Source organism: Dicentrarchus labrax, unplaced genomic scaffold (assembly GCF_905237075.1).
Source record: "Dicentrarchus labrax unplaced genomic scaffold, dlabrax2021, whole genome shotgun sequence".
NCBI lineage: Eukaryota > Metazoa > Chordata > Actinopteri > Moronidae > Dicentrarchus > Dicentrarchus labrax.
In genome coordinates, this window is record NW_026136705.1 from 4,934,352 (window position 1) to 4,951,033 (window position 16,682).

General features: G+C 36.3%; 1 protein-coding gene across 1 annotated transcript in view; it reads right to left on the reverse strand.

The window, feature by feature from the left end:
- Window positions 1-16,682, reverse strand: part of LOC127364547 (uncharacterized) — an 82,907-nt gene that overhangs the window by 28,493 nt on the left and 37,732 nt on the right. Inside the window, exons 7-21 of the mRNA XM_051402174.1 lie at window positions 12,853-13,125; window positions 11,506-11,784; window positions 11,090-11,356; window positions 9,613-9,891; window positions 9,197-9,463; window positions 7,300-7,578; window positions 6,879-7,148; window positions 6,424-6,717; window positions 5,438-5,704; window positions 4,313-4,423; window positions 4,204-4,219; window positions 4,014-4,111; window positions 3,839-3,889; window positions 3,302-3,352; window positions 2,238-2,275 (exon numbers count right to left, since the gene is read on the reverse strand). Of these exons, the coding sequence (XP_051258134.1) occupies window positions 2,238-2,275; window positions 3,302-3,352; window positions 3,839-3,889; window positions 4,014-4,111; window positions 4,204-4,219; window positions 4,313-4,423; window positions 5,438-5,704; window positions 6,424-6,717; window positions 6,879-7,148; window positions 7,300-7,578; window positions 9,197-9,463; window positions 9,613-9,891; window positions 11,090-11,356; window positions 11,506-11,784; window positions 12,853-13,125 (2,840 nt within the window). The remainder of the gene's footprint in view (window positions 1-2,237; window positions 2,276-3,301; window positions 3,353-3,838; window positions 3,890-4,013; window positions 4,112-4,203; window positions 4,220-4,312; window positions 4,424-5,437; window positions 5,705-6,423; window positions 6,718-6,878; window positions 7,149-7,299; window positions 7,579-9,196; window positions 9,464-9,612; window positions 9,892-11,089; window positions 11,357-11,505; window positions 11,785-12,852; window positions 13,126-16,682) is intronic.

A 16,682-nucleotide genomic window follows, 5' to 3' on the forward strand; every position in this document is an offset into this window, starting at 1 on the left:
AGAACACACAGTGCATCGCAGTTTGTTGCGTATATGGCTGCATAACATTATGAGGCCAGGTGGTCATAATATATGGCTGATCGGTGTATGTTCACGTATGCACACATTCAGTTTCAGGACCACAGTCACAAGTGTCTTTTTTAACATGTTCTAAATTATCTTTTTAACCAATCCACATGATATTCAAATTATATGTTTAACTAAGTGATCACATGACATTTTCTAAAATTCTTTAACTTCCACTTCCACGACATGAACTAAGGCTCCCACAGTGGTAAATATACACTTGAACCTTACAGCACAAATATATGGATGTAACAGTAACAACCTTAAACAAACAGGACATCCTCTAAAAAACACATCAGTGCAACAACGTCTCTTTCATTCATATAAAACCACAGTAACTTAACAAACTACAGTGCAGTGTCTTAAACAAAGGGAATAGTAACAGCTCTTATTGAATGAGGAAGTAGGGATGGGCGGATCGATCATAGCGGATCGATACTTCAATACTCACAAGCTACTCATTTGGTATCGATTCTTTAATAAATGATCGATAATATAGTTATTTATATTAATATTATACGTTTTCAGATGGGTTAATTCAATGTTTGTGCCAAAACAGCCCTGACAGTCTGTGTCACATGGCTGTGGAGAACCGAGCGCGCAGCCGCACAAACTGTGGATGTGTGTGAGAGAGAGAGAGAGAGAGAGAGAGAGAGAGAGAGAGAGAGAGAGAGAGAGAGATGGGAGAACGGCTGAAAGGGAACCTGGAGTGGTGTGGGGCTACATTTCACCTGAGAAGTGCCAACCAGCAGTGACAGGAGTAACCTCTGTAAACATTTAAAATCCACACACCCTGAAAATGGTTGAACAAAAAGAAGATGCCCAAAACACCCCAGACTCCTGCACCACCCGCTGTCCGACAGAAGACGTTGCAGGAGAGTCTTCAGACTCAGACAGCACCGTTAGTAATTATTACCACTGCCCAGGAGGTGGGGGAGGTGATGTTTTTGCAGTGTCTGTCTACCAGAGATTCCTGAACATCAGCACAATCTAATTTAATACACTACAGGTGAATAGGGTAAAAAAAAATTTTAAAAAATTAAAAAGAATAAAATAGATATTAAATGAACCATGAAACTTCCCCTGTTAATTACATTTATTATTCTGTGTTAAAAGTTTTTCTGATATTGTATGTTTAAATATGCAAATCACGTATTACATAATATGAATGTGCAGATTTGCATACATATCAACAACAGAAATAAGAAAATTAGATGAAGCCATGTTAAACGAATTTGTTTAGTTTAGTTAGTAGTAGTTTAGCATAGCAATGATTATACAGAATTTTCTTTTTATGAAATGCTTTATGAAACGCGTGTTGGGCTTAAAAAGACAATTAAAAACTCAACTGAAAGCTTACTGCTGGAAAAATAGTTTATTGATACATGGTATGATAAAAAATACAAAAGAAAAAAGTACAAGAAATATACAATATATTCAGGTGAAAATAAAATACTTACAGTAGCTATAAATGCATTTGTAAAAAGATGAGGAAGAGGAACACATGTATATAATAGAATGTATTGTAAAAGAAACACTGAAAAAACAACAACAATAATAATAATAATAATAATGTTTATTGTCCACAAATAGACATTTACATTGGTTTCTCAGGTTGTTTAAAACACACCATTGTAAATCATAATACAAACAATGATAAATAAGCTCAAATACACTGTATAAACTGTTGAATTAGCTTGGGTTGTTGCTTTTAAAGCTTAATGCAAAAACCGTGAACAAACAATTTAGCTTTATGTCAACTCTGTAAGATGGAAATATATTGGAAACGGCTGACACACAACCAACAATAACAATCACATATGAAAGAGATAAACTTAAAGTCTCTGAAGGCTAAAAGGCTATTTATAGGTGTAACATTTGTAAAATTCTAACTTTTCTAACACCTAGTGGTAGTATGTAGTAACTACCCAATGTGACTGACATTAATTGAACTGCATGCTGACTCATAATGACCTCCTGTGTGATGATTTCAGTACAAACTGAGAATAACAGCAGTTCCTATCTTCACATCAGAGTAAACAGAGCTCTCCTCTGGTTCATGTTGCTTCCCTGTTAACAAAATCAGAAAAAAAATCACTACTTTTTGGCCAAAACATCTCAAAACTATTGTCTATTTATCACAATTATTTGGAGTACTCACCTTGTTTTCAAATGTGTTTAAGTTCAATTGAAGCATCCATGGATTCATCTGCATTTGAAACATACATATTTTTTGGTTAGAGGATTTTTTATCGATCACTCGTAATCAGTCTCCTTAACTCATGCAGTTGTTGCATTTATAACAAATAGTCTGACTTGATTTGAGGGTGGATGGAATTAGTTTCAACACAAATACATCTTATTTCAAGCTTTAGTCTTTAGGCTTTAATGACAGTATAAAATGTCTAATTTCAAGGTTTAGACTTTTGTCTTGTATGACAGGATAACCTCAACTATTTCTTATTTAAAAACTTTTGCCAATCTTATTTCAGCCTGTCACACTCCATTGACAACAGCAGTGCTTCATGTGGTTTACACCCCTCTCTGATGATGAAAATATATAACGCAGAGTAGTAGCTACCGTAGATCTACAGTGCAGCAATGAGTAATCATACACATGTGCTGAAGTCATAATGATGTAGACACTTTATGAATAAGGGCTAGCTTCTATGTCATTCTATCATTATTCTTTTGATATTTTCACAATGTTGACTCTTGATAAAACAGAGTAGCAGACCTGTGATGCTGCAGGTACAGCGGCACTTTGGGCTAAATAATGATGTCAACATCTTAGCATATTTAACATGTTAACATGTTCTCATTTGTTAACTAGAAGGAAATGTGTGTGTTTGTTGAATCTGCTGCTGCTTGGCAGCCCAGAGTCACAGCAAGAAGTGCTGGAGCTTCACATCTGAATCTCAAGTCTGAAAATCACATATTATATATTATGACCTGATGATGGTGTTAGATGAAAGTATCACCAAACACATTGAGATTTATCCTCTGGGGATCATGTATGTACGAAATTTTGTCTAATTTTGTATCAAAATATCAGTGAAGTATTTCATTCAAAGCCAAAAAATGTCAACTTCATGGGCACCAGACGAAAAGCCAAGTCATTCAGAGACATCATCTGGGGAACATGAAGTCTGCACAAAATAGTTGATGAGACATTACAGTCTGGACCAAAGTGGTGGATCCACTGATTCCCAGTGGCTGCCACTGTATACTGTACCTTTATCAGTGTCTTCAGGGCCTTTGATTGATTCATAGAGACACTCATAACCTACAGAGCAGTGGAAATAAAGCCACGGTCACATTAATCAATTGTATTTCATGATACTAAGTAAACACACTGTGATATGAATGTCTGAACAATGCAGTTATATTTCAGTGTGGATCAAAGTGGTGAACCCACTGATCAACATTGCTGTGGTTAGAGCCAAAACACTAGTAGTCTCTTGGGATGGTGGCTCAATAGTTAGCACACATCTTCCAACTTTATGATTGCAGGTTCAAATCCTGGTTGGTAAAAGCTCTGTATGAGCATTGTCTGTGAAGTTTTGTTATCTAGAAAAAGGAATACTAACAATATTATTTTAAGTAATTTCATCCTGTTTTAAGACTTCTGTCAGCTGGACATCCTGACTTATTTAAAGAAATCTTATCCAGCACACTGGCTGCCAGATTTACCTGTTGCAAGCAAAATAAATCTAACATGTTTTCACTTAGATTTGAGAGGCCATTGTTAATAAAAAGGGATGAACTGTACCGTTTTCAGTGTCTTCAGGACGTTTCATTGATTCATAGAAAGAAGTATCACCTACAGGGCAGATTCATATTTTTGAACATGATACTAATTAAACATCCTCTGATTATTTCTAAATGTGTCTTTGAAGGTGTTAATGCATATAGTTTAAACACATATGATGAGTTTAAATGTTTACCATGGAGAAGACTGGAGTACACATCACGTTGAGCTTCATTCTGGTTGACCACATGATTTGTGTCAGAGTCCTGATTGATGCTCTCAGACTGGTTTGACCTACAACATGAAGCAAATACAACACATTTAAATAAGAACATGTAATGTATTGCTGTTATGTTCAAAATGAGAGAAGAGAGTGTTCAACCAACCTGATACAGCATGAACCTGTGAATAAAAAAAACATTAGTTGTTATAGTTCTATTCTATAAGGGCAGAGAAGATTAGATATTAGATTATTATAGAAGAAGAAGGTCTCACTCTTCTGTCTGTAACGATACAAAAGGAGCACAAGAATAGTGAGGACGATTCCACAAACCACTCCAACAATCAGCGGTACAGGAAATGAAGAGCCTTCAGTCCTGGATACTGCTGCAATGAATAAAAACTGTTAATAAACTTAAATAAAACTTTCCTAAGACTGAATTTAAAAAGTGCTTCAATTAAGATGAGAGTCACATAAGCCATTGTAGAGACAAAACATACACACATTTACAAATCTAGGGGTATAAACAACACAAATGCACATACACAATGAAAATCCCTGCTTCACTGATATGCACTTACACTTACAGCTCAATATATCCATGAACAGGTGTGTTTCCTTTTTAACTCATTTATTTTAGAACATTTTAATAAAATCTGACGTTTTATCTTGTATACATAAAACTTGTCTTACTGTGAAATACCATTTTACTAAATAAACAGTTTACAAGTTCCTACAACGCAGTGCTTTAATGGTGATCATTCACATAAAAACTTAAGTACAGATAACCCATAAACACAATTTAATATGTTTAATCCTCGTCATAACAGGAAGATGGAAAGGTTTTCAGTCTTGGCAGGAGAGATATGTGACTGTGCTCTCTATGGAAACAGAATGACATAAAAGCTAGGAATGAGACAAATTTGGTTGGTTAAAGTCACAGTTTTATTAAATGCTATTGCTTAAATAACTATGTTTATTAATAGAAGATTATATTTAGTATAAATTTGAGAAAGTGGTTTTCAGAATGGTCTACCTCAAGGTAATTCAATAGATTAGATTGAGTGTATAGTGTTGCTAATGGGTACATATAACACAATAGTCGAGGGTGACTGCCACAAAAATACCGGACAAAATATGAAATAATATTAAATACTGGTAGTCTAAGTTTAAGAGCCTTGATGCACACCAAAAAAGAGAGAAGGACAGAAGGAAGAGAGAGAGAGAGAGAGAGAGAGAGAGAGAGAGAGATGCAACAGCAACAACAATAGCAACAACTTTACTAGTAGAAATTACTATTAAAATGTCAATGTACTGTACTCCTCAATGTAGATCAAATGTTTGTTGAAACACATAATGGGATGTTAAAAAAAAAGAAAAAAAAAGGAATGAAACCATACTCTGTATAGTGATGTTGACGGCGTTGCTGAACTCTCCTGATCCAGACTCACACCAGTACACTGCATCACTCTGCTGGTTACTGTCTATGTTGCATGTGGATCTAGTCACTGTCCCCCTGTAGAAGCAGTATGACTGGTAACTGTTCTCAGTAAACCTCATCACTCTCCACTCAGTAGAGTTTCCCTCACAGTTCACTGAGACAGAGTCAGAGGTGAAGTGTTGCACTCTGTCAGGACTCACTGTGAGAGACGCTGATGGATGAAAATCTGAAAAACAACATGTAATAATGGATCAAACAGAGCACAGTGTTTTTAAGATGAAAACCATCATTTTACAGCTGCTGTTGTCTGTAAAGTGGGAAACTTCCTACTTTTACCTGCCATCTTTCAAAGATACAGGGGGAGAGTATTTTATTCTAACATGTGCTGCATTGTTTATCTATACACAGTGTTTACCTCTTATTGGTCTTAGTCTCAGAAGTGTAGCTGTACATTAACCTGCCTGCTGACCTGTTTCCTGAATTTGTCAGTTTTGTCTGTCTGTCCACCTACCTGACCACTAAACCAAGTGTCTTTTAACAAAATATGTTGTGTCTGTTTGCAATTAAAAATGTGTTCAAGCAGTAAGATAAGTATTAAGTATACAAAGTAAAAGTACTCATTGAAAAGAAGAGTTAAATTTCAGTGAAAGTCTCAGATCTCTCCTTTTGGTATTTCTCTTGATAAAGTGTGAGGACAAAAGGAAACAACATATTTCTGCCCAGTTCAGTAGGAAACACCACCCAGGAAAGTGGAAATCTGGAAAGATCATAAGTTCACCAGAGTCAATTTATTTTGAACTATTCAGAGGGCATGAATGTACACAGCCAATTATTTGTCAACAAAGTATTAGTTTTCAAGATACTGTATGTTTGTCACAGACAGAAAATAGATGAACCGAGGTGATGAGATAACATCTGCTTCTTAACAGATGGAAACAAACTGACCTCCAGACCAGACAAACTTGTGTTCACTATAATCAGTGTAATACACTGGATCTCCTCTTCCAGCTCTGCACTTATATCCTGCTGTGTGTGTTGGTCCATGTATGATGTAGGAATCCTGTTCAGTCCCATTGCTGCTGCCAGGTAGCAGCTCATAGCTGTAGTAGTTGGATGATAGATCAGGAACAGTCTTATACCAGAAGAACCTCCATCCTGCAGATGGATGTTCAACCTCACAGTTCAGAGTTACAGAGTCTCCAGGACTCAGCCATAATGGAGACACAGTGAGCTGAGGTTCTGTTGGAAAGTGATTTTTCAGAAAGTAAACATGTATCAATAGTGGATCAAATACATCCTGTACAATCAGTACATACAAACTTGAAGATTTACTTTACTTAAAACACATATCAACCACTTAGTGAACTGTATAAGATCAAAAGAAATATGATGAGACTTACTGTCAAATACTGTCAATTTGATGGGATCACTCCACTCTGTTGAAGACTGTTGAGCATGTTTCATTCTGCCCTTACAGCTGTACTCTCCACTGTGGGATACAGTAGTAGACCGAATACTGTGTTCATTATGATTTGAAGGTTTTTCTGAGCTGGTTGTTTTCCATTCATACGTCCACTCAGTGTCTCCTCCGTCCTTGATCTCACATCTAAGAGTGATCTTCTCTCCTCTGTATATTTCAGACCAGTTTGGTTGCAGAGTCACAACAGCCTCTTTAATTGTTCGTGTTCAAGAATTCACAGTAAGGATACAAACATGTATAAACATTGAATCTACATGAAAACACAATGTATTTAGTATTTATATCAACCAATGACTTTGAATGCAAAGTGATTTTTTTTCAAGAATAAATGCCAAACTCACCGGTTTTGTAGATACTGATTGGATCACTGTACTCTGTGTAGTAAACTGGGTCTCCTCTTCCTCCTCTGCACCAGAAGAGTCCTCCCTGTGAGACACTGATTTGTCCAGTTGAGAGGAAGACAACATCTGGTGTGGTCAGAGGTTCAGAGGTTTTCTCTCCACTGTACCAGAAGTATTTCCAACCAGATGATGATTGGTTCACAGAGCAGGTCAGTGTCACAATGCCCCCTACAGGAATGTCTGTGCCATCAGCTCTCAGTTGGGCCTTTGGTGTTTCTGCTGTTTAATTTAGAACAAAGACATAAAAAAGGAAATGACTGTCACTGTGATTTAATTCAGTTTAAATAGTGCAGCCCCCACAGGCAGGAAATAGTTGAATTTTGACTATAACTTTCATATAGTTAAGGACGTCTTTTGCTGTGTTTCTGTACTGTAACTAGACAGAAGCAAAATTCACATAAATTTACAATGGGCATGATACATTTTGCAACATGAGATATTTTCCTCATTTTTACAAAGTAATGAAAACAAATATACTTTGGTGAGTCCTATAGGAATGTGCAAATTTATCAGCAAACAGAAATCATTTGTGAAATATGATGCTGCCACCATTCTGATCTGTGTGAATAACTTAATGAAGCTTTGTGTTTTGATTATTTGAATAACTGATGTGTGTTTTCCTCAGTGTGTTGAGTTGCAGGTGGTAGCTGGTGATTGGATGGGATACTGCTGATGCCTTCTTACCTACACCTGCTGGTGCTGGCCTGGCTTCACTCTTCCCTGACTCTCAATCACACTGTGCTGTGCCAAACTGTTCCGTGCTACCAAGTGTCTCATCTCTAACAACACAAAATGTAAATATCCTCTAAAAGAGTAGACCTGGTAGCTGTATGGGTGAGAAGCCCTTTTTCTTGATCTATGATATATATACATATACATACTGTTTTTGAAGTTCTTTTGGCCATGCTCTCCCTGATACCTGTTCTACTCTGATTTAATTCATAAAGAAATTCAGTTTGGACTGTATACACTGAGGCACTGGTCATCCTTGGGAGTGGGGAAGGAGGGGAGTTGTTTTTATGTTACATTTATGTTATGTTCCCTCTGGGCTGGGCATAACAATGTTTTGCTAAGGTTATCAAACTCTCTCCCAGGTCTGGTTTTGCACAAACCTAGAAACGTTACAAATTAATAAAATAAAATAATTATATAAATCGTCAGTTGCATGATAATTTGCTGCTGCACTGCTGAAAGCTACGTTTGTGCAGGAACTTTATCAAAAGCTTGTGTTCAAATACTTTTTTGTTTTAATTACAATAAACCAGTATAATACCTGCTATCTACTTCTCAATTATCTGTGCCCACTGATCCTTTGCAGGGTCATATGGAGCTGGATCCTATCCCAGCTCACACTGAGCGAGAGCAAAGTTACACCCTGGACAGGTTGTCAGTCTATCAAAGGGTTAACACATAACACAGACAACCATTCATACTAACACCTACAGGCAATAAAGACTAGTCTATTAAGTGATTAATCTAAACTAATCTTACCACTGACTAACCTAACCTGGGAGTTAACTCAACCAGTTGCCTAAAGGCTAGGTTCATACTGAGGACCTTGGAGCAACAGTGCTGAACTGCACCATCGTCCCTATAAGTTACTCTAGTTACTATAGTTACTTCCTGTACACTTCCCTCTGAATTATATTTCAAAATATGAAGTACTCTGATTACTGAATCCTTTACAGTTATTTTGTTCTAACGCTAAAAACAATCAGAAATTCTTACTGAGCTAACGTTAAAAGACTTGTGAAATGTTTTCTGATGTTTTATTGAAATTAATTCAAAACATAAAAATATGGCATGTTCAGTATAGATAACAGACAGTCCAACTTACATGATACAGTCAGTCTGAAGGGATCACTCCACGGTGTCGAGGAATATGAGTCCCGTCGACCCATACACCAATAATTTCCACTGTGGTACTCAGTAGCACTACTAATGCTGTATTCATTGTGTGTTTGAAGTGTGTTCGATTTGACAGGCTTCCATTCATACGTCCACTGAGTGTTTCCTCTGTCCCTGATCTCACATCTGAGAGTGATCTTCTCTCCATCGTATATTTCAGACCAGTTTGGTTGCAGAGTCACAACAGGCTTTGCAACTGTTCATGTTCAAGAATTCACAGTAAGAATACAAACATGATAAAACATTGAATCTACATAAAATAAAGTTTTTAGTCTATTTATCCATCAGTAATTATTAATATAAAACCATTTTTAATTCTGTTTCAAAAACAAATGCCAGACTCACGTATTTTGTTGATACTGATTGGATCACTGTACTCTGTGTAGTAAAGTGTGTCTCCTCTTCCTCCTCTGCACCAGTAGAGTCCTCCCTGTGAGACTCTGATTTGTCCAGTTGAGAGGAAGACACCATCTGGTGTGGTCAGAGGTTCAGAGGTTTTCTTTCCTCTGTACCAGAAGTATTTCCAACCAGATGATGATGGGTTCACAGAGCAGGTCAGGTTCACACTGCCCCCTACAGGAATGTCTGTGTCATCAGCTCTCAGTTGGGCCTTTGGTGTTTGTGCTGTTTAATTTAAAACAAAGACATAAAAAAGGAAATTACTGTCACTGTGATTTAATACTGTTTAAATAGTATTATCCCCACATACAGGAAATAGTAAAATTTTTAGACTTAAACTAGCATTAAGTGATAATGTTAAAATTAACATTATTTTGAATTCATACACTGGATAAATACTAGTTTCATTCTGACAAAGGATCTCTGTTGCTGTGTTTCTGCTGCATTTTGCAACGTGAAATATTTTCCTCATTTTGACACAACAATCAAAATAAATATTCTTTTTTGGTGAGCCCTATAGGAACTTCTGAATTATCAGCAAGCAGAAATCATTTATGAAATGTGACGCTGCCACCATTTGAGGTTTGTGTGAAAATCATAATCCAGCTTTGTGTTGTGTTTTGATAGTACAATTAAAAATGCAGTACGTCTTGCTGAAGCTTTCAGACTCTTTCTCAGGTCCTGTTTTGTACAAACCTAGAAACTCCACAAATTCATCAAATAAAATATATCAAATGTCAGTTGCATGATAAATTGCTGCTGCATTACTGAATGTTACATTTCTGCAGCTCTGTGGTAAAATAAATGTGTTCATGTGTTGAATGTCAAGTTGAACACTTTCAATGTGGATTTTCATTTTGTTGAAGACAACTGTATATTAATTATCTTCAGCCATTTATCCTTTGCAGGGTAACAGGGAGCCTGTCCAACCTCACAGTTATAACCTCGACAGGTTGTCAGTCTATCAAAGCGGCAACACATAACACAGACATCCATTCACACTAACACTTACAGGCAATGTAGATTAGCTAGTTAGGTGATTCATCTAAACTAATCTAACCGCTGATTAACTTAACCTGTCAGTTAACTCAACCAGTTGCCCAAAGGTTAGGTTCACACCCAGAACCTTCCTACTGTGGGGAAACAGTTTTAAATTGCACCCAATAAGTGACTTGATATTCTTTTTTCATTCCTGTACATTTTCCTTTGATTCATTATAATTCAAAAGATGCAGTACTCTGATTACTAGATCCTTTTTAGTTATTTTGCTCCCAAGCCCAAAATACCAACACAACTGATTTAGTTAACATTAAGAGACTTGATTACTGTTGGAGGGAGAAATGTTTCCTGCTGATTAATTGAGTTAAATAAAAACATTAAAAACATGACATTTTAATTATGAGTCAATGACAGTCCAACTTACATGATACAGTCAATGTGATGGCATCACTCCACTCTGTTGAGTAATATGAGTCCCTCCTGCCCTTACAGCTGTAGTCTCCACTGTGGGACCACTCAGCACTGTTAATGCTGTATTCATTGTTTGTTAGAGGTGTGTTTGATTTGGGTGGTTTCCATTCATACGTCCACATAATGTTTCCTCTGTCCTTGATCTCACATCTCAGAGTGATCTTCTCTCCATAATATATCTGAGGCCAGTTTGGTTGCAGAGTCACAACAGGCTTTGCAACTGTTCATGTTCAAGAATTCACAGTAAGAATACAAACATGATAAAACATTAAATCTACATAAAACAAAGTTTTTAGCCTATTTATCCATCAGTAATTATTAATATAAAACCATTTTTAATTCTGTTTCAAAAACCAATGTCATACTCACAATTTTTGTTGATTCTGATTGAATCGCTGTACTCTGTGTAGTAAACTGGGTCTCCTCTTCCTCCTCTGCACCAGTAGAGTCCTCCCTGTGAGACTCTGATTTGTCCAGTTGAGAGGAAAACACCATCTGGTGTGGTCAGAGGTTCAGAGGTTTTCTTTCCTCTGTACAGGAAGTATTTCCAACCAGATGATGATTGGTTCACAGAGCAGGTCAGGGTCACACTGCCCCCTACAGGAATGTCTGTGTCATCAGCTCTCAGTTGGGCCTTTGGTCTCTGTGCTGTTTAATTTACAACAAAGACATAAAAAAGTAAATTACTGTCACTGTGATTTAATTCAGTTTAAATAGTGCAGCCCCTACTGGCAAAGGATGGCTGTTGCAATGTTTCTGGCACTGTAACTAGACAGAAGCACAATTCACAGAAGTTTACAACGTGCATGATACATTTTCATAATTTTTTTCCTCAAGTAAGGAAAAGAAATATCATATTTCTTTATAATGTTGGTGAGCCCTATAGGAACTTGCAAATTTATCATCAAGTAGAAATAATTTGTGAAATATGACGCTGCCACCATTACAGATCTGCGTGAATGACGCAATCAAGTGTTTTGTTTGTGTGTTTGTTTTAAGATGCAACTCTTTTGTACAAACCTAGAAACTCCACAAATTCATTTTAAAAATATATAAAATATCAGTTGCATAATAATTTGCTGCTGCATGACAGCAAGCTACATTTGTGTAGGCCTTTTGGCAAAAAACTTGTGTTTGTGTTTTGAAGAGCTAAGTTGAGCTCTTTCACTGTGGGTCTTCATTTTGTTAAAGACAACTGTATTTGTCCTAAACATCTGCACCAGCTTTTCCTTTGCAGGGTCACAGGCAGTCTGTCCAACCTCACAGTGGGAAAGAGTAGTTTCACCCGGGACAGGTTGTCAGTCCATCAGAGGGTTAACACACAACACAGACAACAGTGCTAAACTGCACCATCGTTCCACCTTATAATTTACTCCATATCCTTTGTTCGTTCCTGTATATTTCTCTGGGAATGATTATATTTGACAAGATGCAGTATTCTGATTACCAGCTGTTTTACAGTTTTTTTGTTCCCATCTCCCAAAGAAATTTTTATTGTTGGACATTTCTCTGTGAATAATTATATTCTAATACTCTGATTAGTACATCATCTTCAGTTATTTTGTTCCCACGTTAAAGAAAATATGGATTTTTTTACTGAGCTGATGTTAAGAGACTTTATTATTGTTGGAGGAAGAAATGTTTCATGCTGTTTTATTTAGATAAAACATTAAGAACATGATATTTTCAGTATAAATGACAGACAGTTCAACTTACCTGATGTTGTCAGTTTGATGACATTACTCCACTCTGTTGAGGAATATGAGTCATTTCTACCCTTACACCTGTATTCTCCACTGTGGGACTCAGCAGAACTGATAATCCTGGATTCACTGTGTGTTGGAGACTGTGTGTTTGAGCTGGTTGGTTCCCATTCATACGTCCACTGAGTGTCTCCACCTCCCTGGATCTCACATCTGAGAGTGATCGTCTCACCACTGAATATCTGAGTCAAGTTGGGCTGAAGAGTTAAAATGGCCCTGTTGGAAACTGTTGACATAAATCAAATACCCAGTTAGGATGATTTTGATCAACAACCTTGTTCATCTGTAACCCCTCTTCCTCTCAACTTCCTTATGTCCACAACTACAGTAGTAGTAGTAGTTATTGTATGTCCTTTTCCATTTGAACACTTGTACCAGATACAAAAAGCAAAGACATGAAACTCTATCAGGAATATTCAACATCAAGTTGGATTCAGAAGAAGCTGCAGAAGCCAACTAGTTATACACATATTAACAATCAATGATGTCTTTACTAAATAAGTACATTGTAAAAGTGCAACTATACTCACCTGCCTTTTTTTACTTTACTAATTTTGTTACTTGTTTCTTTAGTACTTTACCACCTTTGTATTGAAACTGTTGCACAGTAATTTCCATTGGGATAAATAAAGCTTCTTGAATCTTGAATCTTGAATCTTTTTGGCCCCAACAGTTAAGAAGAATATTGTTTTTGCTTGATTACATTTTACACTCTATTGCTGTATTTGGCTTTCACAAAGAAACATTATAAGATGGTTTGATGTCAAAGCTGACCTATATGAATCTTTTGCTGTGAACAGCTAAGCTCTTCCCTTCTGTTCTTTATTTTCTTTACTTCACTGTGTTTTTGATAGTTGGTCATTAAAAGCACATCACTCCAGATTATAATGTGTGCTGACATTCACACCGCATGCTTTCTCTGAGAGAATAAGAATACAGATCAAGGTTTCAGGTTTCAGAACTTAAACATAAGAGCATACTGCATTCAACTATCATGTGTTTTATCTGATTACAGATATTTATGAATAAAACTGAAAAGCATTAAGAAAGCAACATCAACTCCTCTATTGTGTCTGTGCACAAATTTAACAAGGCCAAATAAATAGCTCATTGTCACCATGATGAACAATAAAATACATTTTTCCAAGAGAAGTAAGAAGTACTGGGCTAACGTAATGTATTTGTTTTTCTTCTAACAATAGATTTCTTCCACACCTTAGGTTTGGTACATTAAGAATGTAGGTTGTTTTATTCCAGGGCAAATTAATAAACTCACCAGTTTCCTGAACAGTGACTGCATCACTTTCAGGTGTGAGGACATCTGGTTCCCTTCTCCATCCTCTGCAGGTGTATCTGCCTCCAAGTGTGATAACTGTGTAATTAACACCAGTCTGAGAAGAAGTTTGAACAGCAGGATGGACTGATGTCTGTCTGAACCATTGATATTTAAAGCCAGCAGGATTCTCCACAGAGCATGTCAGTGTCACACTGCCCCCTGGTGGTATGATTGTCTTGTCTGCTGTCAGTGTGACCTGACGTTTATCTGCTGTTTAGTTTAGAGAAACAATAAAACAGGGAAATTACTGGAATGGACATACTGTTAAAATGCATTTACATTTTGACACAATTATTATTTAAATGAACTGTTGCATATGTTTATGTACATAATCAAACTCCAGACACAAGGATTCTACATGTCTGCAGCTGCTGGAGTGATGACAGAGAGTTCAGCACACTGCAGTTTAATCAACATATACAAATAGAAAGAACACAGCTGAGTTAGCAAACACACTGAACAGTTGTACAACACATACATTTCAGAGAACGCAAGAAAATAGAGAACAGTTTAACAGAACAACAACAGAACTAAGTTTCAATACAAAACAGATTTTTAAGGGACACACTAATATTAAAGGGCCAATGCTAGGTGTATCCAATATCTGAAATAATAAAATCATGCAATTTTAATGTGAAATCTAAAACTAGCTTGTTTCGCAATATCACTGACAAGTAGTCAAGGTATTCATATTTCTTTAGTTTCCAGTGTCAAATCTGTGAATGTGTTTCTTAATCTGCTTTAGTTTCCTTAAGTTGCACTGAGCTCTCTCTGCCTTGAAATTCAAGACTTCAGTCTGTTTAGTGATTAATCCATCTTTGAAAAATGTAGCTTTTATCTAATTTCTTGGAGTACCTTGATGTTTACAGCGCTAAGTCAATAAACCTCCTTCAAACAAAGTTAATTCAGGAATTTCCAGGATTGCATCACCACCTACGTAACAGAGATAGAGAGCTATCGTAAGCTATCATATTTATTAATAAGCTCAACTAAATGAACAGACACTACATCTGTCAACATCAGTGATTTCCTTCTCTGATTGTGTTTGTGATAGTTGGATGATTTCACATTGGAATGAGTGCTGAGCTTCACACCACATGCTGTCTGAGAAAGAAACTGTCAAGAGAAAATACAGCTCAAGCTGATCGAGGTTAAGTTTCACCAAAAAATGTGACTGAGTTCATATTTATGTTCATACATCTTACAAGTACAGTGCAACCATGATGAGCATATGAATATGGGAATACTTCATTACTCATGCATACATACAGATAAAGAGAAAAAACTTAATAGTGGAGTATTGAAGCTGTTGTGGAGGTTTGTAGTGTCCCAAAAACGTATTAAGACACTTGAGGTTGGTTTATAGTTAGTCAGCCATCTGTATGTGAAACAATTGAGAATTTCTGACTTTGGCAGCTCCTACAGGACACCCAAAAAGCACGTGTGTGTGTGAGTGAGTGAGTAAATATTTAAAAACCAGAAGTGGTAACCTCACGTAAGTGTGTATGCGAGTGAGTTGTAATTGACTGTATCACCTTTTTTTCCATCTCCCACATCAGAGCTGACATTATTAATATGATCAGATGAATGTGTGGAAACAAAAATGCCTCTGTATGAAGGTAACAGACTCTTCAGTAAATATACAGTTTGACATAAGGTCAATACAGCCTCCGGTATCTACATAAACATGCATTCAAAAACTCTTAGGCACTAATCTAAACATTTCATAATTTGTAAATGATAGATGGAGTAATACATACATACATGGAAAAACACAAATGCAAAAAGAGTAAGAAAGCAAGAGTGATAGAGGAAGTGATAGACAGTTAAATAATGAGTGAATAAATATTTAAAAAATAGAGACAACTGGTCACCTCTAGCATGTCCCTAAAGGTGTATATTCAGTGAATGAGTATGCAAGTGAGTTGTAACTGACTGTATCACCTGTTTGTATGTCTCCCATATCAGAGTGCTCTCGTCTTTATTATTAATATGATCAGATGAATGAGTTAAAACAAAAATGCCCTTTATATGACTCTTCAGTAAATATACAGGGAATATTCAGGGAAGCATAAATATGCATTTGAAAACTCTAATCTAATCACTAATCTAGGCATTTTATAATTTGTATTGATGTATGGAGGAAAACACAAATGCAAAAAGAGGAAGTGATCAAGAGTTAAACAATGGCTGATAGACAGGAGATAAAGAATGAGTAAATATATAACAATATAGGTCACCTTCAGCATGTCTGCAGAGGAATGTATTCAGCACTGAAATAAAAACAAAAACTTCATCAGGAGATAATAAAAGACTGGTCAGTCAATCAACAGTATCAAACATTTCTATGATGATATTCTGTGAGTTAGTCAAAGAATAAAGTTTTTAAAATTAAATATTAAACTAAAAGGCAATTCATTATATTCCAAAGTTTTATATATAACAAT